The sequence below is a fragment of the Mustela lutreola genome, chromosome 6, assembly GCF_030435805.1.
Source record: "Mustela lutreola isolate mMusLut2 chromosome 6, mMusLut2.pri, whole genome shotgun sequence".
NCBI lineage: Eukaryota > Metazoa > Chordata > Mammalia > Carnivora > Mustelidae > Mustela > Mustela lutreola.
The window spans coordinates 115,749,077-115,774,617 of NC_081295.1; the positions used below are offsets into that span (position 1 = coordinate 115,749,077).

Here is a 25,541-nt window from a genome sequence, read left to right on the forward strand (position 1 = left end):
GACCTAAACACCACCAACAAAGCAACTTTCTCGATCAAGCCTCGGATGAAACTGCAGCCCCAGCGGACACTTTGATGGTAGCCTTGTGAGACCCTGCACAGAGCCATGCCCAGGGTCTTGACACACACACACAGAAAATAAATGTGTGCTGTTTGAAGTCACTAGGTTTGTGGTAACTTGCTAGGCAACAATAGGAAACTATAGAGTTCAACCCCTCAATCCCACTGTCACCATACAAGTCCTCAGTCTGTTCCCTTATCCTCCCCAAATAACTCATCATAATTTTGATAAGACCAAGTCAATGGTTATATTACTTCAACTTCATATATAAATACAGCTGAGCAATATTCTCAAATCAGAACTTTTCTTGCACAAATTTGTTTTTCCCCTGGAATTAAAAGAAATTTGGAATTTTTTTGGTCTTTTTTTTTTTGTCTACTTTTCTACTATTTAGCATCCACTGTCCCCCAAACTCTCCTCCAAATATCTAACTTTTCTCTTAGTATGTTCAAGTAGGTTGTTAGACATGTATAAAGTGCACAAACTGTAGAGGAGAAGACTGATAAATTCAACTACATTAAAATTTTTAAAACTTGTTTACTAAAAGACACCAAAAATGGTAAAAACACACCACACAAGTTATTCATTATGTAGACAAGCAACAAAGCATAAATATCCAAAGTATATGAAGAACTTCTACAAAACCATGAGAAAACAATACAACAGTCCATAGGAAAATGTACAAAATACTCAAGTAGGAAAAGGTTAATGAACAGTGTCTACATTGAATGCTGCCTGAGCCGAGGAGAAAGGGTGATTCCATCCGTTCCTTTCAGTGTTATACCATATGCATTTATTACCTTTCCAGAAATACATATAAAAGTGTTGCAAAAGGGGTGCCTGGGTGGCTCAGTTGGTTAAGCGTCTGCCCCCAGGGTCCTGAGATCCACACCCACAACATGTTCCCCACTCAGAGAGGAGCCTTCTTCTCCCTCCCCATCTACCTGATGCTACCCCTACTTGTATTCCCTCTGTGTGTGTGTGAAATAAATAAATAAAATCTCTTTTTAAAGTGTTACTAAACATAAAAATAATAAAGGAAAATAAATTATATGTTTCATATTTGGCCATGTGAGTTGGTCTATATTTTGCTATGACTTTATGGATTTCCTGAGACACGTAGAGACAATATAGAACTTATCTTTTCACTTCCTTCTTGCCTTTTCTGGCATAGGACAGGACACTGCTCCAAATATATTTGAACATTGAACAAAGCCTATCAGTTTTGTGGAGGCAATGATCATTTCTCATATTGTCTCTTGCAAACTTCCTCACGCATTTGTGCTAGGTAAGAAGTAATGTTCAGTGAGTGTTTGATGAATTTAACTCAGGTGATATGTATTTCTAATTTTATTTGTAAGTAATCTCTATACCCAACATGGGCTCAAACTTAGAGCCCTGAGATCAAGAGTCACATATTCCACCGACTGAGCCATCCAGGCACCCCATGTTCTTCTTTTCATTCCAAACTGGTGAAGCTTTTAGATCTTAAAGACTCCTTTTGCTTCTTATTCTTTGACTAATCTCTTTCGTAAGACGATCAATCCTTTTATACTGATTCAGGTTTCTTTAGACAGTTGAGAGCTAAATCATTATTTACATTCCTTTTAGTAGATCACTGATGTGACAAATTTCAAACATTCCAATTATTATAAAGTCACTCTAATTCTTGATTCTTTTTGAAAATATAATTTCAAAATTCATAAAAAACTGGAAATCCATTTTTTCTTTCATATTCAATTTGCTGTGATAGAAATTCTTTATTTATTTTGTCAATTTGGTCCCGAGAGAAAAGATTGAATCCAGGAATAAAATAATGCTTCAGTTGTTCCGTCTTGAGGCACTCAAGAAAGTATGTCACACACTTATCAAAGCAGAGCTCTAGGTCTCTGGTGTCCCACTGACTGTCTTGTGGGTCCCGGGTACAGACATGAAAGAAGGCAGTTTTCACATGGTAGGAGCAGAATTTTTCCAGTTCCTTTCGGTGTCTAAACTTCACTTTCAATTGTTCTAAGAGATACTTCATTAGTTTTAAGCAATCTTTCCTATTGAATAAAAAAGAAAAGCACTTATTTTTATTTATTTACAACCTGCTTCATTCCACAAAAAGCTTTAGGCATCTTACAGGAAAAACATATGAAGATATAATAAACAATACAGATATTATGTATAAAAATACAAAAAACAATAAAGGCATAAATATAATTATAGGGTCATTCTAAACCTTGGTTATGTTTTGAAATATATGCTGTGAAGTTTCAAAAACATTTTATTCTTCCCTCTTCCTTATTTTTAGCTTAAATATTCTATCAGGATGAATTTATGTATGAAACTGGCAGATATTTATATTATTCATTCAGTTATTTAGTACCTAGAAAAATCTTGTTTTAACTTTTACAAAATAATTTTGTCTTACTAGGCTGCAAATATTTAATTATTCATCCAGTTATTTCATAGTTGATAAGATGCAATATTACAAAACTATTTAGTCTTATCAGAAATACAGTTTTCTTAATGCCTGTTTTAAAGCCCACAGACAAAGCCTTAAAGAATCTGGTTGGCTCAGTCGGTTAAGCGTCTGCTTTGGGCTTAGGTCATGATCCCAGGGTTCTGGCATCAAGCCCCACAGGCTTTCCTGCTCAGCAGAAAGCCTGCTTCTCCTTCTCCTTTTGCCTGCCACTACTCCTGCTTGTGCTCTCTGTCAAATAAATAAATACAATCTTTAAAAAAAAAAAGAACATCAGGGCACCGGGTGGCTTAGTTGCTTGAGCGAATGCCTTCAGCTCAGATCATGATCTCAGAATCTCAGGACTGAGTCACACATCGGGCTCCCTGCTCAGCAACGAGTGTGCTTCTCCCTCTGACCTTCCCCCTCTAATGCTCACTCTCTCTCATTCTCCCCCTCTCAAATAGATAAATAAAATCTTAAAAAAAAAGAACCTCCCATGCCCGCCCATTGGGCATTCTTGTTCTGACCTTTTAACTTCTGTGAACCTTCTACTGGACAACTTTAGAAACTCAAATGATTTCTTTTCAATCTCAGTTCTTTATGGTGTGTGTACTAACAAGGAAAACAATTACCCACTCTTAGTGTTGTTTCACGTTTAGCTAGTCAGTCCCTGGCTTTCAACACAAACCATCCAGAAGAAGGCATCAGTATCAATATCCAATAAGAATGATCTTTTGGCCTCTTCCAACTCTGACATTAATACTCATTACCTTGAAGCCACCAGAATACTAGGACACATCCAATTGTTGTGGCTATCTGTGGTGAGTGATCATATCCTCTCACTTGGTCAGACTTTATACAACTATCTGATCTAGCTTCAGGAATATGCTCTCTGGCCTTGCCTTCTAACAACACTATTTCCTTGGGCCCTTGGATTTGGCTTCCCTGGTTTCATGCTCATCTCCTAGATAATACTCCAGGATCAATCCAGCCACACACTGCCCCTAGGACTCAACTCAGGAACGATCATCTTTAGGTTAGAGCTATGAAATCAGTAAAGAATTAGATGTTCAGGGGTGCCTGGGTGGCTTAGTCGGTTAAGTGTCTGCCTTCAGCTCAGGTCCTGAGATCAAGCCCTGGGTCAGGTACCCAGCTCAGTGAGAAATCTGCTTCTCCCTCTCCTTCTGCTCCTCCCCCTTCTCGTGCTCTCCCTCTCAAATAAATAAATAAAATCTTTACTGTTTTATTTTTTAAAGATTTTATTTATGTATTTGACAGAAAGAGACACAGCGAGAGGAGGGAACACAAGCAGGTGGAGTGGAAGAGGGAGAAGGAGGCTTCCCTCTGAGCAGGGAGCCTGATGTGGGGCTCCATCAGCTGAAGGCAGATGCTTAACGACTGAGCCACCCAGGTGCCCCTAAATAAAATCTTAAAAAAAAATGAAATTTTCCATAGATAATCTATAACAAAACAAGGAAGTTACCTGCAACATTTTATTCCATCAGTTTCACAGCATGTTTTAGAATGTCCATGACTTTTCAAGAGGTCCTTCTCAATGTGAGAGAAGGAGAGCCGCCATGTTTCTTCTTAATTTCCAAAAGAAAAATAGAAAAGCACTTTACCAAAACATTCATATATAAATATAACACAATGCTAAAGTGATTTCCTTCATTAAAATATCACTCTGGAAGATTTCTAGGAGGAGACAGACCAAAAGAAGCGAATAGAAAAATAATGTAATTACATATTAAAACAAGTGATTTGAGGGCGCCTGGGTAGCTGTTCTGTATGGTTAGATATTTTTGTGATTTGTCCCGCATAACTGACCACCTGGACATACATATACACAGGCAGGCTAAAGAATGTTGTTTGTTAGACTCATGCTGTGTGAATAACCTTGGGAGTCTGATTGTTTAAACTGTATTATCTGGCCTCCAGGTCAGAACTGACCCTTCTGTTCTGGATGCCAGGAGCTACAAATCATATCTCACATCTCCTCCTGCTCCAGGCTCAGCTGGCCCCCCAGAATGGAATCCAGGAAGGGAGGCAGATACACAGCCCAGGTTCCTTGAAAACATAGAAACATGATAACGTAGAAATGCACCGTGCTCCAAACTGCATGTAGGCGAACACATGTTTCATTTCAAACCCTGTGATTTGCCCTATAATAATGGCCCTTATGGGGATGGTCAGTTGGAAGTCTCACCCGAGGGGAGGACCCTCCACCCAGGCCTCTCTATGGGGACCCCAGCCTGGCTGTTTCCACTGGGTTCCCTGGCTGATAAGGCTGGATGTTCCAAGTACTCGATTTGATGTAACTTTGCCTTATTTTCACTTATTGCCTACTATAAGCTTCATCTCTGTGTAGATGCCTTTCCTCTCCTGTTTTTGTTGTTTTCTGTAATAGGTTTCTATTAGCTTTTTATAATAAAAATAATAATAAAGTTTTCTTTCCTTTTTGGAACCAAAACACAGCAGTTGAGAATATTGTGTGCAGAACAGTGGCTCGGTCCTTAATGTGTCTGGCTCATGATTTTGGCTCAGGTCATGATCTCCTGGGTTGTGGGATTGAGGCTCATATGGGCTCTGCACTCAGTGAGGGAGTCTGCTTGAGACTCTCCTTCTGCCGCTCCCCCCCTCTCTAAAATAAATAAATTAATATTTTAAAAAATAAAATAAAACAAGTGATTTGAAGCAGACAATGAGCTGAGATAGGAAAAAATGGTGGGGAGCAGCACGGAGCTTAATATAATTAGCCATAACAAGATATAGTACTTTTATACATCGTTAAGTTCAGTTTTTTTAATATTCTGTTTCAATAATAATTTAAATCAATGGATTCACATTTTTTGTTCATTTTTTATACCATATTTGCAAGTTTTTGTATTCACTAAAATGAACAAAGGAATGTTGCCTTTTTACTATTCCTCGGGAGACTTCATATAAGAATAGAATGATTTCCAACCCTTCTCCCCAGGTTTTACATGGCTAACTTTTTTACATTCTGACTATTCTATTATTTGTTGTTTTTATACCAGAAATATATGATTGGTTTATAACTTCCAAATCAATCAATTTACTCTGTTTCATTAACAGAACAGAGGAAAAACATATGATCGGGGTGCCTGGATGGTTCAGTTGTTAAGCATCTTCCTTCAGCTCAGGTCATGATCCCAGGGTCCTGGGATCGAGGCCCACATCGGGCTCCTTGCTCAGGGGAATCTGCGTCTCCCTCTCCCATTCCCCTTGCTGTGTTCTCTCTCTCTCTCTCTCTGTCAAATAAATAAATAAAATCTTTAGGGGCGCCTGGGTGGCTCAGTGGGTTAAGCCGCTGCCTTCGGCTCGGGTCGTGATCTCAGGGTCCTGGGATCGAGTCCCGCGTCGGGCTCTCTGCTCAGCAGGGAGCCTGCTTCCTTCCCTTCCTCTCTCTCTGCCTGCCTCTCTGCCTACTTGTGATCTCTCGCTGTCAAATAAATAAATAAAAAATCTTTAAAAAAAAAAAAAAAAAATAAATAAATAAATAAAATCTTTAAAAAAAAATGATCACTTCACCTGAAGTAGGAAATGCAGCTAATAAAACAACATTCATTCATAATTTAAATAAAAAACATCTCTTAGTATTTTAAATCTGGATGGAAACTTGACCTGACAAAAGGTAGATTCAATTGAAAGAGTTCCCAAAGGCAAAAGCTAAAACAATTTAGGAGTGCCTGGGTGGCTCAGGCAGTTAAGCATCTGCCTTTGGCTCTGGTCATGATCCCAGGGTCCTGCCATCAAGCCCCACATCCGGCTCCCTGCTGGGCAGGAAGCCTGCTTCTCCCTCTCTCACTCCCCTGCTTATGTTCCCTCTCTCACCGTCTTTCTCTCTCTCTCTGTCAAATAAATAAATAAAATCTTTTTTTTTTGTTTATTTTTAAAAACTACATTATCATTTCTCACGTTTTGGATTATCGGCAAAAATTCCAAACTTTAATGAGTGTTGTCGCTAAGGCTGAGGGTGAAATCGGTACTCTTGGTACATTGCTGTGGGATTGCAAATTGTGTGATCCCTGTGGAGGTGATTCTGGCAATGTCTAGTAAAATTATATATAGATCTACTTGACTGGTTGTGAAGACAGACTGAGAAAAGGAATGGGTACTACCTCCACACAGAGCCAGGGCTCGGTATTCAAGGTAGCTTACTAAGTGATATAAATGATAAAAAGAAGGTGTACTTTTTATCTTAAAGGGCGAGTAGCATATGAATATATGCAAATATGTGTTTACTTATATGAAAGGTAAACCAAAAACAAGAGAATTTCCAATTAGGGAAGGAGGGAAGAATGAAGAGCAAACAGCTTGGATGTTGGAACCATGTGAATGCCTGATAAATTTATGATATAAAAATAAATCAAAATTGAAAATCCAACATCTAGGGACACCTGGGTGGCTCATTCAGTTACAACAACAGCTTTCAGCTCAGGAGAAATTTTTTCAAGCAGATTTAAGCTTGATAGTTTGACTGTCTTTTTATCTTCAGAACAAAAGAACTACAAATAAATCTTCAACTTTTTAAATTATACTTTTGATAATGGATGCTGGTATTACTTCTAAATAAGATAGGTAGAAAGATTTTTTTTAATTTTTCACTAAAAACCAAATTAATCCTATTTTTAAAAATATAGCTTGTGAGGCCAGAAAATTTATAGTAAAATGTTTGGAAAGAGAAAAACTAAAATAGGTGTTAATGCATGCCTGCAATGTAGTGTCAGTATTTTCACTGCGAATATGCCCCCTCTGTTCAGTCATTTGGATACAGAGATTTGAGGGGAGGGGAAATACCTGAATACAGATAACCTAGAATGATAGGAGGAGAACAGCCAAGGGTAACGAGAGTAACAAGAGAGCAAGGTCACCTGAGCACCCATCACCAGCCTCCACTTTGATCTTAACCCAAGGACAGGAAGAACTACCCAGTCACACGGGCCTTTGAAAGACCACAGTGCCTCTGAGGGCTCTCTCATCCCTAATCTGATTTGTCTCCCAGTCTTGCCCAGGGCAGTCGGTAGTAGGCCAGCAAGAGAGTGGTATGGGTCCTGTCAAGATTTCTGCATCTCATACAGAGAGAGTTTCTTGGGATAGCCATTCTAGAAATTATTCAGGGGTGGCAACCCCTCTTTGCAGAAAGCTGTGTTCCTTTTCCAAAATTATGAATAATGATATCTGTAATTCCCTCTTAACCACTTTTCTTGTAGAAAATGACTCCTACATATGTACAATGTAAAAATTTATGATGTGTCTACAAAACATAAGCCATCAAACTAAGCATGATTAATTAATTCCAGGATTTGTTCAGCAATACTAATTTGTAACTTGATTCCTACATTTTGTGGTCTCGTCCAGTATCCCTGGAATCCAGCTGTAGTGGTACCAAAAGTCCTTAATTTATGAGAAAAATAAAATAATCACCTAAAATGATTTTAGCTGTTTTATCTGCAGACTAACTCAGAACTTGAATGTTACCCAAGAGCACCACCTGAAAAACCTGTCCTTACCCGCCAGGCGGAGTACACAGTACACAGCAGTACACAGGTCCAACTGCACCCGAGGCTGCAAGGGTCAGGTAGCTGCATGGAGCGCAGCAGAAGGGCAAGAAGGAATGGGAATGGCAAGAAGGCTGAGAATGAGAATCTAGGCTCTGATGAGAACATTAATTTTAACTGCCTTGGATTAAACTAGGGATTTTACATACACTGTCTCATTTTTACCTTCCCAGAAGCTATTTTTTTCTAATTTATTCATTTGAGGGGTGCCTGGGTGGCTCTGTGGGTTAAGCCTCTGCCTTCAGCTCAGGTCATGATCTCAAGGTCCTGGGATCGGGCCCCACATCAGGCTCTCTGCTCAGCAGGGAGCCTGCTTCCCCCTCTCTCTCTGCCTGCCTCTCTGCCTACTTGTGATCTCTGTCTCTTTCTCTCTCTCTCTCTCTCTGCCAAAAAAATAAATAAAATAAAATATTTTTTAAAAATTTATTCATTTGAGAGAGAGAAAAAACTTGAGTGCAGTGATGGGGCGGGGGACAGAGGGAGAGAGAGAATCTCAAGCGGACTCCCCACTGAACTTGACACAGTAGCCCAATCCCAGGATCCCGAGATCATGATGTGAGCTGAAGCCAAGAGTCAGCCACTTAACCGACTGAGCCACCCAGGTGTGCCCCCACCCCCAGAAACTTTCAAGTAGCTTTGATTAAACCAGTATAGAGATGAGCGAACAGATTTAGAGAGACTTGGTTAACTAGCCCCAGATCACACATCTAGTAGGAGAAGAAGCCTCAGGATTCAGACCCAGGGCAGTCTGACTCCAAGGCTAGTACTGCCCTTCTCTACTGAAAATAAACAAGCAAAAATAACACTCCAATGTGAGTTAGAAGACATTTTAAATCTGAGTATTTGATATTACTGCTACAACTCGGCCTTTTTCTTTTTCTTTCTTTTTTTTTTTTTACACTTTTCCAACGAGTAATTATTATTAGTTAGGCCATGATTCAGAATCCCAGGGTGGGGATCACCATGCATCCAGGTCCGCCTTCACCAGCCTGAGAGAAGGACGGAGGACAGAGGAGAGGTGGGCGGAGCCGGTTCCGATCTTCCCAGGAAATGTGCCTTCTGCCTGGCGGTCGTCCCAGGTCGACACCCAGGTAGTTCTGCCAGCAGTTCCTGGTCTGGTTCTGGTTAGGGAAGCGGCTGTCAAAAGGGGCAGTCTGGAAGTTCTTAATTTTGGTCTTGATGTCTTCTGCCATGGTGCTGACTCTAAACACACTACAGCAGCATCTCGCAGCTCAATGTGACCCTCAGCCAACTCTGCCTTTTTCAATTACATTCCTCACCAAACTCCCATTTTACAGTCTGTTTAGCCTGATGGCTCTTGATATGTTGACAGCACTAATTACTGTCCTAGGATATAACATTAATAACCCTTGGGTGCCTGGCTAGCTCCACGGTTAGAGCATGTGACTCTGGATCTTGGGATAGTGAGTTCAAGCCCCAGATGGGGCATAGAGCTTACTTTATTTATTTTTTTAAAGATTTTACTTATGTATTTGAGAAAGAGAATATGATCGGGGGGAAAGGGAGAAGCAAAGGGACAATCAGACTTCCCACTGAGTGGGGAGATCTATGTGGGCTTGATCCCAGGACCCTGGGATCATGACCAGAGCTGAAGGCAGACACTCAACTGATTGAGCCTCCCAGGTATCCCATAGAGCTTACTTAAAAAAAAAAAAGAAAAAGAAAAAGAAAGAAAAAAGGACGGACCCCTCTTTTTGTCTGTAAGTTAGCCTTCGCATTCAAGTTACCTTGAAAACCATTTCCTTCCTTCGCAGGCTTGGGTACCAGGTAAAACGGCTGTCGCCTTAAATTGGTTTTAACTTTTGTTCCAAGCCACTGACTGATGGGCATTCCTTCCTGGGTGCTAGCAGGCCAGCTGCTTTTTGACTCCAAAGCCAGGATTATATCCACAGATATTTCCTTGGGTTTTCTAATAAGAAGTGTTACAGCAGGGCTCCCCCTCTTCTTCTTCTCCAGAATGACATCGATACCTGTTTAAAAGTATAAAAGGGGAAGACAGCAATTATCAATACGATTTTCTACAAAAATAATATATCCGTAAAGTGCTGAGTGTAAGGTGAAAATGAGTTCTAAAGTAGAAACTGACCCCACAAAGCAAAGTGTTTTTCCCTGGGGCAACTGGGTGGCTCAGTGGGTTAAAGCTTCTGCCTTCGGCTCAGGTCATGATCCCAGGGTCGTGGGATCAAACCCCACATCGGGCTCTTTGCTCAGCAGGGAGCCTGCTTCCCTTTCTCTCTCTCTGCCTGTCTCTCAGCCTACTTGTGATCTCTGTCTGTCAAATAAATAAATAAAATCTTTAAAAAAAAAAAAGTGTTTTTCCCCATTTAAGCAATATTTATCGATACATACCATAGAGAAGCATTGTCAAAATTCTGTCTGGTGTAAATGATGAGAAGCCCCTGAAGATGTTGGGCTTTTGGAGTACTATGATAAAATTTTCACTTACATGTACAGGGGGGCAGTATGGAGGGAAGCCTGGAGAAAAAAGCAGATGAGTGGCAGGGAGGAGACGGGCCATCGCAAAGACCACAGCAACTATCCAACACACAGCGTGTGTGTCTGTGACACCACAGAGGCGGGGGCACGAAGACAAGGGAGCAATGCATGTTCACTGCAGCGTCATTCACAACAGCTAAGACATGGAACAACCTAAGTGCCAATGTATGGAAGAACAGATACAGGAATTGTGGTACGTACACACAATGGACCAGCATTTGGCCTTAATGAAGAAGATCCTGCCATTGGTGATGACAGGGTGATCTGGAGGCCATTACACTAAGTGAAACAAGCTAGATGCAGAAAGGCAGATACTGCATGACCTCACTTTTATGTGGAATCTAAAAAAGCAGAATACATAGAAGCAGAGGGTAGGATGGTAGTTACTGGGGATGGGGAGGTGGGGAAAATGGGGAGATATTAGTTACAGTTATGCAGGATGAGTAAGCATGATGACTGTCATGGATACTACTACACTAAATACTGGAAACGAGCTCAGAGAGTAGATTTTTAGGTCCTCTCACTTTAAATACAGCTGACCCCTGAACAGCATGGGTTTGAAATACATTGGTTGATGGGCGCCTGGCTGGCTCAGTGGGTTAAGCTGCTGCCTTCAGCTCAGGTCATGATCTCAGGGTCCTGGGATCGAGTCCCACATCGGGCTCTCTGCTCGGCAGGGAGCCTGCTTCCTCCTCTCTCTCTGCCTGCCTCTCTTCCTGCCTCTCTGCCTACTTGTGATCTCTCTCTGTCAAATAAATAAATAAATCTTTAAAAAAAAAAAAAAAAAAAAAAAAAAAAAAAGAAATACATTGGTTGGCTTAAATGAGTGTTTTTCTGGTAAATACAGTACAATCTTGTAAATGTATTTTCTCTTCCCTATGATTTTCTCTTTTTGAGTTTTTAAATTCCAGTTAGTTAACATACAATGTGATATTAGTTTCGGGTATACAACATAGTGACTCAACACTTCCATACATCACCCAGTGCTCATCATGACAAGTCCAGTCCTTAATCCCATCACCTATTTATTTATTTATTTATTTATTTATTTATTTGGCAGAGATCACAAGTAGGCAGAGAGAGAGGAGGGGAAGCAGTCTCCCTGTTGAGCAGAGAGCCCGATGCGGGGCTCAATCCCAGGACCCTGGGATCATGACCTGAGCCGAAGGCAGAGGCTTTAACGCACTGAGCCACCCAGGCGTCCCATCCCATCACCTATTTAATCCATCCCCTCCCCCGTCTCTTCTGGTAACCATCAGTTTGTTCTCTGTAGCTAAGAGTCTGTTTCTTTGTGTTCCTTTGCTTCTTGTTTTGTTCCTTAAGTCCCACGTATGAGTATGATCAGATGATATCTGTCTTTCTCTGACCGACATATTTCACTTAGCATTATACTCTCCAGCTCAATCCATATGATTGCAAATGGCAAGATGTCATTCTTTTTTCATGGCTAAATAATATTTCATTGTAAATAATATTTCATTGTAGATATACATATACCACATCTTTATCCATTCATCAATCAATAAACACTTGGGCAACTTCCATATCTTGGCTATCGTAAATAATACTTCTATAAATATACGAGTGCATGTATCCCTTTGAATTAGTGTTCTTGTATTCTTTGTGTAAATACCCAGTACTGTGATTGCTGGATTATAGGGTATTATATTTTTAACTTTTAGATGAACCTCCATACTGTTTTCCAGAGTGGCTGCCCCAGTTTGCATTCCCATCAATAAAGCACTAAAGTTCCTTTATCTACACATACTTGCCAACACTTGTTTCTTGTGTTTTTGATTTTGGCCATTCTGACAGGTGTGAGGTAATATCCTATTGCAGTTTTGATTTGCATTTCTCTGATGTTGTCATGATAAACACCTTTTCATGTATCTCTTGGCCATCTGCATGTCTTCTTTGGAGAAATGTCTGTTCATGTCTTAATTGGATTATTTGTCTTTTTTGGTGTTGAGTTTAATAAGTACTTTGTATATTTTGGATACTAACCTTTATTGGATATATCATTTTCTTAACATTTTTTTCTCTAACTTACTTTATTATAAGAATATAATATATACTACATATAACATACAAAATACATGTTAATCAGCTGTTTATGTTATTAAGAGGGCTTCCAGTCAACAGGAGGCTGTTGGTGGTTAAGTTCTGTTTAGTTATACACAGATTTTTGACTATGCAGGGAGTTTGGTGGCCCTAACTATCATGTTGTTCAAGGATCAACAGTACAGTTTTTGTTTATTGTTTTTTAAGATTTTGACAGAGAGAGAGAAATCACAAGTAGGCAGAGAGGCAGGCAGGGAGAGAGGGGGGAGGAAGCAGGCTCCCTGCAGAGCAGAAAGCCAGGTGTGGGGCTTGATCCCAGGACCCTGGGATCATGACGTGAGCCAAAGGCAGAGGCTTTAACCCACTGAGCCACCCAAGCGCCCCCAGTTTTTGTTTTTGTTTTTGTTTTTAAAAAAGAAGTGGGGAAGCCTGGGTGGCTCAGTGGGGTAAAGCCGCTTCCTTCGGCTCAGGTAATGATCCCAGGGTTCTGCGATCGAGTTCTGAATAGGGGTCCTTGCTTGGCAGGGAGCCTACTTCTCTCTCTGCCTCTGCCTGCCACTCTACCTGCTTGTGCGTGCTCGCTCTCTCTCTAACAAATAAATAAATAAAATCTTAAAAAAAAAAAAAAACCACAAGTAGCAGAAATGAGAGCAATTAAGAAGGTTTAAATCAGGGCATCTGAGTGGCTCAGTCATTAAGTGTCTGCCTTAGGCTCAGGTCCCGATCTCAGGGTCCTGGGATTGAGCCCCACATCTGGCTCTCTGCTCGGCAGGAGGCCTGTTTCTCCCTCTTTCTCTGCTTGTTTCCTCTCTTGCTGTGTGTCTCTCTGTCAAGCAAATAAATAAAATCTTTTTAAAAAATAAATAAAAATAAAGGGGTTTAAATAAACAAAACTGGTAGATGGACTGAATCAGTAAGGTAAGAAAGAAGGTAGAAGTCTAGAATGGAATCCCAGGATTTTGGCCTGGAAAATGGTTGACATTGATTTGATTCTTCAATATGGAACAATCAAAAGGAAGAAATATGGGGCTGAGTTGCACTTGGTTTTAGACACACTGAGCTATAGGTGTGTGGAAAACCCCCAAGTAAAGATGGCCATATGACAGGTGGCTGTGGTGGTCAGAAATTCAGGAAAACCTCTAGATGAGAGATACTGGCTTTGCGATTGGGAAGTGTACAAGCAGTAGTTAAAGACTACTCTTAGACAAGACTTCTGGAAGGGACCACAGTGAGAGAGAAGCTAGAGAACCAAGGAGAACACTCTAGAGAAGGCCCTCATTTTCTTATTACTAAATCTGCAAAACCCACTTCTTACCCATGATATCCTTCTACCCTCCTATTCCTACTAAGAAGTGTCCATCTACCTTTCAAAGGTCACCCTTGCACAAAGGCTACCCCTCCCATCCTAAGCACCTTGTTTCTTCAATTGTTCCCTCTCTTCTCATCAGGGGCGGCTCCCTCCCTACCGGATCATTTCTATCTATATACAAAGGGTTCCAGTATTTCTCATTCTCAAATATCCCTCTCTCTTGACCCCACCCTGCCTCTTCCCCACACTTACCCACATTTCTGTGCCCTTTACAGCGGAGACTTTGTAAGGATATGCTTACACATGCTGTCCATACAGGACCCCACTGGAACTGTTAAGTCAAAGGCACCAATAAACCCCACAAAACTACAGAGCAAATCCTATGGTTTCTGGAAGTCAGTAGCATTCTACACCCTGACCCCTCATTCTGCAAAGTCACATAGTCTCCTTGGGCTCCTTCTCTTCTTCCCAACCTCTAATGGGATCCTCCTCCTCTTACCACTCTACTTAACACTGCAACTCCCCCTCCCCTAGTCTACCCTCAGCACTCCTGGTCCCTCTCACTTTGCTATACTTTTTCATCATAAAACTTACTATTTTCTAGTATATAAGATAATTATGGTTTCCATTCATTATTAATTGTATGTCTGCCCTTACCTAACCATGAGGTACAGAAGGGTGAGGGTCTTCATCTCTTTGTTCATTACTGTATCCCAAACACCTAGACCATCTGGCACATTAGAGGATCGGTGGATACTGATTCATGAATAAACGAATCAATGCTCTCTGCCTACATGGTCTCATCTATGGCCAATGCCATTTATATGTTCACATACAGCCCAAACATATCCTCTGCACTTCAAACCCATATCCAATTACATACATGACATTCTCACTTCAGTGTATCACAGGAATCTCCAACTTAATATATCCAAAGCCAAACTCCTTTAGTTCATACCTCAAGAAACGTTCCTCTTCAGTCCTTCCCATCTTAGAAAATGGTACAATCAATCCACACAGGTGCTCAGTCAGAAATCTGGAGGCCTTCTTTAACTTAATCCTTTCTCTCAACCCCTACACTTACTCCAGAAGTAAGCACTACTACAAGCTTGGATGTGTCTGCTTCTCTCCATCCCATCCTCCATGTAAGCCACCACTATCTTTCACCTGAATTACTTCAATATTTTCCCTTTTTCTTTCCTTTTCCTTACTTGTCTTTTTAGAATATCTTCACCAGAGAAGCCAGAGTAAACTTTTAAAAATACAAAGCCAAGGGTGCCTGGGTGGCTCAGTGGGTTAAAGCTCTGCCTTTGGCTCAGGTCATGATCCCAGGGTCCTGGGATCCAGCCCCACATCAGGCTCTCTGCTCATCGTGCAGCCTGCTCCCCCCCCCCCACTCTCTGCCTGCCTCTGTGCCTACTTGTGATCTCTGTCTGTCAAATAAATAAATAAAATCTTGAAAAAAATACAAAGCCAATTATTATGCCTTCATTAAAACCTGAATGAACATGAAATCATCTGAATTCATTTCCAGGATCTACAAGTCCTCGCACAATCTAGCCCCTGACCACCTCTTCAACTTCATTTCGTGTCACTCTTCCCCTTGTCCACACAGGCCTCTTATCGTTCCTTGAGCTTGCTATTTTCTGCCTTGGGGTCTTACTCCACCCCAATTGCCACTATTTCCCCTAGTTCATTCCCTTCAGAGCACTCGGTACAATTTATGTTTACAAGCTTCAAGAGGTGAACCCGGGGATTTTATGCAACCACATATATCCAGAGGCATAAGGCAGCTGTCCAGTGAATAGTCAGTGGAGAACAAACTAGAACTAATCAACATTTAGAAAAAATGCCAAGAAAATGTAGTAAACTAAAATCAAGAGCAAAGAGTTGTTTCCAGGAGGTACTGATCAATAGTCTGCTGCAGAGAGGTCAAGAAAGATCAGGAGAGGATGCTTTTGTAGTTCGTAAGTATGATGATTCGGTACTCATGCTGCTGTGTGATATATGCCTCCCTCAAACCCTGTTATGATGTGGGGAAAAAAAAAAAGTAGAGGAGTGTACATTGGCAATTAGTAGGTATGATTAAAACTTCAAGAATCAGGGCACCTGGGTGGCTCAGTTGGTTGGGTGGCTGCCTTCGGCTCACGTCATAAACCTGGAGACTCAGGATCGAGTCCCACATCGGATTCCCTGCTCAGTGGAGAGGCTGGTTCTGGGGCACCTGGGTGGCTCAGTGGGTTAAAGCCTCTGCCTTCGGCTCAGGTCATGGTCCTAGGCTCCTGGGATGGAGCCCCGCATCCGGCTCTCTGCTCAGTAGGGAGCCTGCTTTCCTTCCTTCTCTCTCTGCCTGCCTCTCTGCCTACTTATGATCTCTGTCTGTCAAATAAATAAATAAAATCTTTAAAAAAAAAAAAAAGAGAGAGAGTCTGCTTCTCCCTCTGATCTTCCCCCCTTTTCATGCTCTTTCTCCCACTCTGTCTCTTTCAAATAAATAAAATCTTAAAAAAAAAAAGAACTTCAAGAATCAAAAGTCAAAAATCTTACCTTGAATGTTTTTAATTTCTTCCTTAATGATCTTCCTAAACTTGAACAGCATCTTAGAAGCTGATAATATTTCATCTTCTACAAACTGAATCAGAGGATTTCCTTTAGGATTTCTTTTGAACTTCACGAAGTAATAAGCACCACTGTTGCAATATTCTTCTAGCTGAATTCTGGGGACCTCCAGTTTGAACATTATATCAAATTCATTAGGAGCAGAAATCTAAGAAATAGTAAAAGTAGCACTGAAATGTTGTTTTGTGAATATTTTCCAAGCAACTGCGATTTTTTTCTTGAAATGTCCACTTAACACACTACTTTGAAAAGCAAGATTCCTAAGATTCGAACCCTCTGGAAGGGGGATGAGTGAAACTAGGAGAGTATTATTGTTTTGGTTTTTAGTTTCCATACTTTTTTTTAACAAAGAGTATGCATTATTTTTATAATTTAGAACAATTTTAAATTATATCATGCAAGCTTTTAAAATCCGTACCAACTTTTTCTGAATTAAAAACTTAAAGTGAAAAACCTATAAGGTGCTATTGTTTATGTCACATGTGACATGCTGCAGCCACACTCCTGTCACAATGGTCTAAAAAAACGTGTGTAGCCCTGTGCTGGCTAGTTGAGCAAGGGCCATCTTGTTAGAGTTGCTGGTCACCCAAGTAACTGTGAGTGCCAAGTCACGCACTACATTAATGTCTTTGAACCACAGCATTTTAGGAGCTTCAAAGAATCATTTTCATCCTCACAATAATAATCTATGAATCAGCAATTATGTCAAATGATTATTTTTCCTGTAGTAAAAATACCACAAATCTCTCATGAGTCAGGAGCATGCTTCAAGCACAGCTATTGGATTGTACTGCTCAACAGGGTACCTAGGAGCCATGTCTACTGACCATATGAAATGGGGCTAGTCCAGATTGAGATGTACTGTGTTGTATATTCAATCGTGTCCTCCCCAAACTCATATATTGAAGTCCTAACCCCAAAAGTGACTGTACTTCGAGACAGGGTTTTTAGATGGTTAAATGAGATCATGATCATGCTAATCTGATAACACTGGTGGGAGGAGAAGGAGGTGGTAGAAGAGGAAGAGGAGAGGAAGAGAGATTCCCTTTCTCTCTGCCCACATGCACCGAGGAGTAAAGTGAGGATACAGGGAGCAGGTGGCTGTCTATAAGCAATGAAGAGAGTCCTCACCCAAACCTAACCATGCTTGCACTATGATCTTTGACTTCCAGCCTCCACAACTCTCAGAAAATAATCTTATGTTGTTTAAGCCACCTGGTTTATAGTGTTTTTGTAATGGCAGCCTGAGCTGACTATGAGAGTCAAACACTTGCGAGTGACGTCAGTGAGAATGAAGTAAGAGCCTGCGAAAATCCACTCTTCCATAAAAGCAACAAGAACACGGGCCAGATTAGTCAGTTCAACTTTTTCAGATCTGTATATTAACCAGGAGTTTGCAACAATCCAAGGAGGATCTGTTGCAGAAAAATGGCTGAATCTCAATAGGAACTGGGAGCTCTGTGGGCGCTGCCCTATTCTCACCCCCAGAGCACAGAAGGTTCTCATTCCCATTCCCTCTCAGAAACCTCCACCTAGAGTCCCTACTGTTCTAACACCATAAATTCAGCCACCCGCTTGGAAGCACCATATAAACAGAATCATATAAAATGTACTCTATTACAACTGACTCTTTTTAACATTACATTTGTGAGATTCACCCATATTGTTACGTGTGTTGGCAGTTTGTTCTTTTTCATCTTACACAGTATACTACTGGCTTAGTGGAATATATCAGAATACATTTACTTCTTCTGTCTTTGAGTATTTGGATTATTTCCAGTTTTGAACTATTACAAAGTTAGTGCTCAGTGTTCTGAGCACTCTTATATATGCCTTTTGTTGGACAGGAGCACTCATTTCCACTGTGTACATATCTAGGAGTAGAACTGCTGGACCATAGGATAAGCGTATCTTTAGCCTTAGACCAAAGTGTCAATTTTCCAAAGAGGTTATACCAACCTATCTTCTCTTCATCAAGGCAAAGCAGTTTCAGTTGCTCCACATCTTCTAAGATGGAACTGTCAAGCCTTTTAAAATTTTAGCCATTCTAGTGGATAGATGTGTAACAGAATCTCATCACGATTTTAATTTACATTTTCCGGCTGATTAATGATGTTGAACACGTTTACTGTTATTTGGATTATATACTAAAGCATCTATTCAAGTGCTTTTGCCCAATTTTAAATTGGTTTGTCTTTCTTATTGATTTGTACTAGTCCTTTGTCAAATATACATATTGAGAGTAACTTCTTTGAGTTTGTGGCTTGCATTTTCATTCTCTCAATGGTGAGAAGTTCAATTCTAATGAAGTCCATTTTATCTATTTTTATGGTTAGTGATTTTAGTGTCCTATTTAAGAAATATTTGTACATCCCATTATTATGATGATATTCTTCTATGCTTTCTTCTAGAAGCTTTGTTGTTTCCTCCTTTATCTTTAGGTTTATTTTATATCTTGAATTAACTTTTGTATATGATGTGTGGGGTTGGTGGCTGTCATGGATTTCCAATTGACCCGGTATCAACTATTGAAAAAACCATCCTTTCTCCCATTGAACTACACTATTGCATATATTTTGTACTGAATTGAATTATATATGCAGGTCTGTCCCTGGACTCAATTAGCCTATTTGTCTATCATTGCACCAATAATATCTGCTTAATTAGGGTATTTTTATAGTAAGTCTTGCTCTTTGATAGGGTAAATCCTCTAACATTTTCTCCTTTAGATGTGCCTGGTTTGGGGTACCTGGGTGGCTTGGTTGGTTGGACGTCTGCCTTTGGCTCAGGTCATGATCTCGAGGTCCTGGGATCAAGTCCCATGTGGGGCTCCCTGCTCTAGGACAGCCTGCTTCTCCCTTTCCCTCCACCCCTCCTCACCCCCGTGTTCTCTCTCTCTTTCTCTCTCTCAAAAACATAAATAAAATCTTAAAAAAAAAAAAAGAAAAGAAAAGAAAAAAGAATTGCCTGGGTTATTCTAGGTCCTTTGCATTTCATTTCATTTCGTTTTTTTAAAGTAGTTTCCCTGTCCAGCGTGGAGCCCAACATGGGACTTAAACTCAGAACCCTGAGATCAAGACCTGAGCTGAGTCAGGAATCAGATGCTTAACTGTCTGAGCCACCCAGGCACACCCCACCTTTGCATTTTCATATAAGTCTTATAATAAGCTTGTCAATTTAATCAAAAGAATTGATAGGGCTTTGACTAAATTGCACTGAATCTATATAGATCAATTTGAGGAAAACAGAACATGATATAGATTTCCATTTATTTAGTCTGTTTTCAAATTTACTCAGCAATATTTTAAAATTTTTATCATCTTTAGCAATATTTATTCCTAAATATTTGATGATCTTGGGCGCCTGGGTGGCTCAGTGGGTTAAGCCACTGCCTTCGGCTCAGGTCATGCATGGTCTCAGGGTCCTGGGATCGAGTCCCGCATCGGGCTCTCTGCTCAGCAGGGGGCCTGCTTCCCTCTCGCGCTCTCTCTCTCTGCCGGCCTCTCTGCCTACTTGTGATCTCTGTCTGTCAAATAAATAAATAAAATCTTTAAAAAAATATATTTGATGATCTTGATGCTATCATAAATGGCATTTTTACATTTCATTTACACTCTTTTTGTTGTTAATATATTGAGGTACTTTGATTTTTGTTTACTGACTTTGTATCCAGCAATCCTGCTAAATTCACTGATAACAGTTGAACAACACAGGTTTGAATTGGGCAGGTCCACTTATACATGGTTGTTGTTGTTGTTGTTGTTGTTTTTAAACAGTACAGTATTATAAATGTATTGTGTCTTCCTTATGATTTTCTTAGTAACATTTTCTCTTCTCTTACTTTATTGTAAAATACAATATAGAATACATATAATGAACAAAGTATGTGTTACTCTTACTGTTCATCAAAAAGTCAAAACTAGGCTCTTAGTAGTTAAGGTTTTGGGGAGTCAAAAGTTATATGCAGCTGCACCTGGGTGGCTCAGTCGGTTAAGCGTCTGCCTTCAGCTAGGGTCATGATCTCAGGGTCCTGGGATTGAGTCTCACGTGGGGCTCCCTGCTCAGCATGGAACCTGCTTCTCCCCCTCCCTCTACCTACTGATTTCCCTGCTTGTGTGTGCTCTCTCTCTCTCTGACAAATAATTTTTTTAGAAATTTAAAAAATTAAGAAAAAAAATTTTTTAAGTTATATGCAGATTTTTGACTGCATGGATGGGGAAGAGTTGATGCCCCTAGTCCCTGTGTTGTTCAAAGGCCAACTGTATTTCTAATAGTTTGTACAAAAATTCAATCAAGTCATCTGCATAAATACGTTTTACTATTCTTTTTCTGATCTTACATATTTTGCTTCTTTTTCCTGCTTTGTTTACATGGACTCTACGTATTCCTTTACCGTCTCCTTTTTTGTTCAACATTATGACAAGATTCATTCACATTGTTGTATGTGGCTGGAGTTCTTCTCTTTACTGGTTAATGTACTACTGGCTAGAACCACTACAATTACTTGATTTCTATATAGCCTTACACTCAGTCCAAACTTATGATTGGTAAATTGCAAAGAGACAAAGAGAACATTATGGAGTGGCAATTACCTCTGGGTAATTCCAAAATTTCCAAATTTCCACCTAAAACTTGACAATATTACAATAAAATACATGAATAAAAATGTGTCAATATGGAACCAAGTAAATAAATTACTGAGGTGTGTCTATTTTTTATCAGTTACAAAGAGTTTGGAATCTAGCTTTGAAATCCAAGTGGATGCATAACAGAAGAAAATACACCAAAAAGATAACAGTGAATAAAATAAACAGGAATAATATTGCTCTTCTATAAGGTTTTCCTAACTTTCCAGGGACATCAACATGGAAAAGGGGTGACTATGGGAAAGGCTGAGAAAAGCGGTAGTGGGCGGGTAGCTGTGGGAGCCTGCCAGAGGATTAACTATTGGATCCAGGCAATGAATCAACTCTACGATGAAAATGTATCAGTTTTGGGGTACCTGAGTGGTTCAGTGGGTTAAAGCCTCTGCCTTCAGCTCAGGTCATGATCCCAGGGTCCTGGGATGGAGCTCTGCATGGGGCTTTCTGCTCAACAGGGAGCCTGCTTCAGAGAACCTGCATCCCCCTCTCTCTCTGCCTGCCTCTCTGCCCACTTGTGATCTCTGTCTGTTAAATAAATAAGTAAAAGCTTAAAAGAAAGAAAGAAAGAAAATGTATCAGTTTTAAAAATCAATACATGTTTTAGGAAAACAAATTTCATTCAATTTCTTCCACCAGTGTATGATTTTAAAAAGGAGAGGCACCCGGCTGGCTCTGTCAGAAGAGCACATGACTCTTCATCTCAGGTTGTAATTCAAGCCGCACTTTGGGTGTGAAGATTACTTTTAGAAATAGAATTTTTAAAGAAATAAAAATAAAAAGGAGACAGATTCTTGGGCAGCTGGTCTGGCTCAGTCGGTAGAGTATGTCCCACTCTTTATCTCAGGGTCCTGAGTTCAAGACCCACTTTGGATGTGGAGCTTACGTTAAAGAAAAAAGAAAAAGGAGACTGCTTCTGACTGGAAACTTCTTTAAACATCTTATTGTTCCTTCCATATGACTGAACTGAATGATATTTATGTAATAAGAATTACACTTAAGCCAAACAATCTAGTGAAAATTTTGCTCATTTGGCTATCAAAACACTTCAGATGGAATTATATAGTCTTCAGTGCTAAAAGAGTTTTAAGATTCAAAGACTGATACATACAGGGACGCCTGGGTGGCTCAGTGGGTTAAGCCGCTGCCTTCGGCTCAGGTCATGATCTCGGGGTCCTGGGATCGAGCCCGCATCGGGCTCTCTGCTCAGCAGGAAGCCTGCTTCCCTCTCTCTCTCTCTCTCTGCCTGCCTCTCCATCTACTTGTGATTTTTCTCTGTCAAATAAATAAATAAAATCTTAAAAAAAAAAAAAAGACTGATACATACAGTGTCTTTCTGGCAGTAAACAAATATCACTAGGTCCACACCAATGAAATGGGCAGCTGTTTAGGCTACAATTTATGTAAAACATTTTGTGACAATGGAGTTTACAATCCAGGTGGCAAGCCAAAAGAAAAATATATGAAAGGTTTAATTTCCACTGAAATCTACCAGGTTAAACGCTTATAGTGGGAATGAAGTTTGAATCTGCTACCCTGAGAAGACAGTGGTCTTGAGAGAAACCACCCATCCTTTCTTCTTGAGCACGTTCATTCATTCGTTTGAAAACTTGCTATGTGTTAAGGCTTAGACACACAAAGATGCATAATATTTGGCCTGCTATCAGGAGTTTATAATTCTAAAAACCTAAATCTAGAGTTTGACAATCATTTACTTCTGAAGGAGAGAAGTTAATTGAATAAAGCCAATAGGTAACAATAAAATAAATTACGGTCACCTAAATGCTATCAGCCTCTATTTCCTTCATGCTATACCCAAGATTTTAACAGATCTCCTGCAGGTGCACAGCCCGGCCCTGAAAAAACGGACTAGGTGAGAACTCAACCAAGAAATTGCCACTAGGGGCGCCCGGGGGGCTCAGATGGTGAAACCTCTGTCTTCACCTCAGATCGTGATCTCAGAGCCCGGGATCCAGCGAGCTCCCTGTTCGCGGGAATTCTGCTTCTCCCTCCTCCCACTCCCTCACCCCTGGTTGTGCGCGCTCGTTTTCTCTCTCTCTCTCTCTCTCTCTCTCGCTCACACACACAAAATCTTAACAAAACAAACACACAACAACAAACAAAAAAACAACCATCACTGGTCAGGAAAGATTCTCTAGTCAGAAACCTGCTCCTAAATCTTCAACGCCTACTGTCATGAAGACTTTAATAACTCAGCCACACACAAACAAAGGGAGCCGTGGAATACATACCCTGAAACAATCACGCTGTATGTGTATTTAGGAGTTACACTTTTTAGGGTCTGTAGGAGATCTTTTTCTTTAAAAAAAAAAAAAAAATTTAAATCACTCACTGTGAGGTTCCCATGACATTGGCATAAAAAAAAACTGGGGAGGGGCACCGGGATGGCTCAGTGGGTTAAATCTCTGCCTTCAGCTCCGGTCATGATCCCAGGGTCCCAGGATCGAGCCCCACATCAGGCTCTCTGCTCCGCTGGGAGCCTGCTTCCTCCTCTCTCTCTCTCTGCCTGCCTCTCAGCCTACTTGTGATCTGTCATATAAATAAATAAAATCTTTAAAAAAAAAAAAAACTGGGGAGAGGGGAAGTCGGCAGCGGCTGGGGGACTGACTGAAGATATTCTTCATATAATTTTTCCCGTAGGAAAAATGCTCCTAGATATACCAATTTTGTGTAATTTTTCTCACTCCTAATTATCCAAGCCGGAATCTAGGGCACACCAAGTAGGGTCCTGTTACAGAAAATCCATACAATCTGCTTGCATGAATGAATCTATACATTGGAATTTCCCAACAGTAATGTCTTGACAGTAGTTGGCACCAGTGTTGGCTAGCTGTACGTTCGCTGGATGTACAGATGGGTAAACGAACAGCTGTTCTTCTCTTTGGAACTGAATCACAGGCCACAAAAGAACAAGAGTCTGAGTTACTTTCGAAGGGAAGTGAGCGGCCGCGCGACCCGCGGGTGTTGGGACTATCGCGCAGGCTGGGGACGGGGGCGAGGGAGTCGGCGGGAGGAGAGGCGCTGGGCAGCTCACCTTCACGCGCTCGTAGTAGCTTCCGGTGCACAGCCGCGAGACACCCTGGAACTCGGACTCGCAGCTCTGCAATCTCCGCTGCAGGTGGTCCACAACCCGGTTCACAATCTCCGCCGCCTCTGAGATTTCCTGGCGCCTCAGCTTCAACTTTTCCAGCACCGTTCGGGGCTTCCAGGCGCCCGGCGCCGCCCCCTTCTGCCTGAGTCTCGAGGCGGGAACCAGCGGGCCGAGGCCGAGGCCAAGGGCGAGGCGGGAGACCTCCGTGGGCTCTAGCAGGGTTCTCTGCTCCAGAGGGGCGCGCGCGCCCCTCTCGCGGCGAGATCCAGTCCTGGGAAGGGACGGCCCCGGGGACGCAGGAGGTGCCAGCTTCCCCGCCGGAACCGCCAGCCCCTCCACCACGTCCTCAGCACCCAGAGGCGCCTTCTTGGCACAGGCATTCCGCGCGCGCACCGGTGGTCTCTCGGGAGAGCCCGGGGCACGCTTCTTCCGCCCGGATCCAGGTGCCCCGACCCCGCCGCACTTCTGTGCTTTGGGCCCGGCTGCCCCAAGGGTGGCCGGAGGTTCGCTGGGCTCCGTCGGGGGACCCTTCACTCCTTGAGCCTTGGGCGCGGCGGCTCCGGCCTTCGAAGCTGTCCTCGTGGCCTTTCCGCGCCGGGGGTCCATGGCTGGCGCTCTCTGTTCCCCGAAAGAAGAGAGACTTGGCCTAGGGAAAGGCCACGGAAGGAGGAGCCGGCAGTCGCAGCAGGAAATGAAACTTAAATAACTGGCGGGAACACAGGGACCGCGGCCTGAGAGCAAGCGCCCAAACTGAACCCTGGGAGGTCACGGGGAGCCGGGCCGGGCCACCAAGGGGCGGGCCGCCCGCGGTGCCGGGAGAGATGCTAAGTTTCTCACCCTCCGTTGCTCTCGAGTTGCCAGGTCGGGAAGCAACCAGTTCAGTTCAACCTCTGAACGCAACCAGAGGACCTCAGAAAACACCCTCAAGGTGCTTTGAAAGCTTAACAGATTTGCTGGCATTAGGCCTAAAAGAATTTGGGGAAACTGGAGAGCTTCTCCCACATTGAAGTCGACAGAGAAACTTTTTCTTTTTTTAAGATTTTATTCATTTATTTGAGAGAGAGAGAGAAGGAGCGGGCTGGGGGCAGAGGGAGAGGGAGAAGCAGACTCCCTGCTGAGCAGGGACACCCCAACTTGCCTCACCCCCACCCCCACCCCCAAGCCTCCGCCATGCAGGGCTCAACCCCAGGAC

General features: G+C 41.8%; 1 protein-coding gene and 1 pseudogene across 1 annotated transcript; one reads left to right on the forward strand and one right to left on the reverse strand.

The window, feature by feature from the left end:
• Positions 1 to 577: 577 nt before the first annotated feature.
• Positions 578 to 25,091, reverse strand: CGAS (cyclic GMP-AMP synthase). The gene is made up of 5 exons (XM_059178461.1): positions 24,293 to 25,091; positions 16,526 to 16,745; positions 9,840 to 10,082; positions 3,993 to 4,095; positions 578 to 2,105 (listed from the first exon to the last, which is right to left on the reverse strand). Exons 1-5 carry the CDS (start codon positions 24,953 to 24,955, stop codon positions 1,754 to 1,756), a joined length of 1,581 nt encoding a protein of 526 aa, XP_059034444.1. The 5' UTR covers positions 24,956 to 25,091; the 3' UTR covers positions 578 to 1,753.
• LOC131835007 (small nucleolar RNA U13) lies at positions 15,931 to 16,020 on the forward strand (annotated as a pseudogene).
• Positions 25,092 to 25,541: the final 450 nt, after the last annotated feature.

Excerpts from the sequence above, each read along its gene's own strand:
- CGAS (XM_059178461.1), bottom strand. The coding sequence starts at position 24,955 with ATGGACCCCCGGCGCGGAAAGGCCACGAGGACAGCTTCGAAGGCCGGA. Across the intron at positions 16,746-24,292 it reads GCTACTACGAGCGCGTGAAG|ATTTCTGCTCCTAATGAATT; the intron begins GTGAGCTGCCCA and ends ACTATTTCTTAG. Across the intron at positions 10,083-16,525 it reads AGAAATTAAAAACATTCAAG|GTATCGATGTCATTCTGGAG; the intron begins GTAAGATTTTTG and ends ACTTTTAAACAG.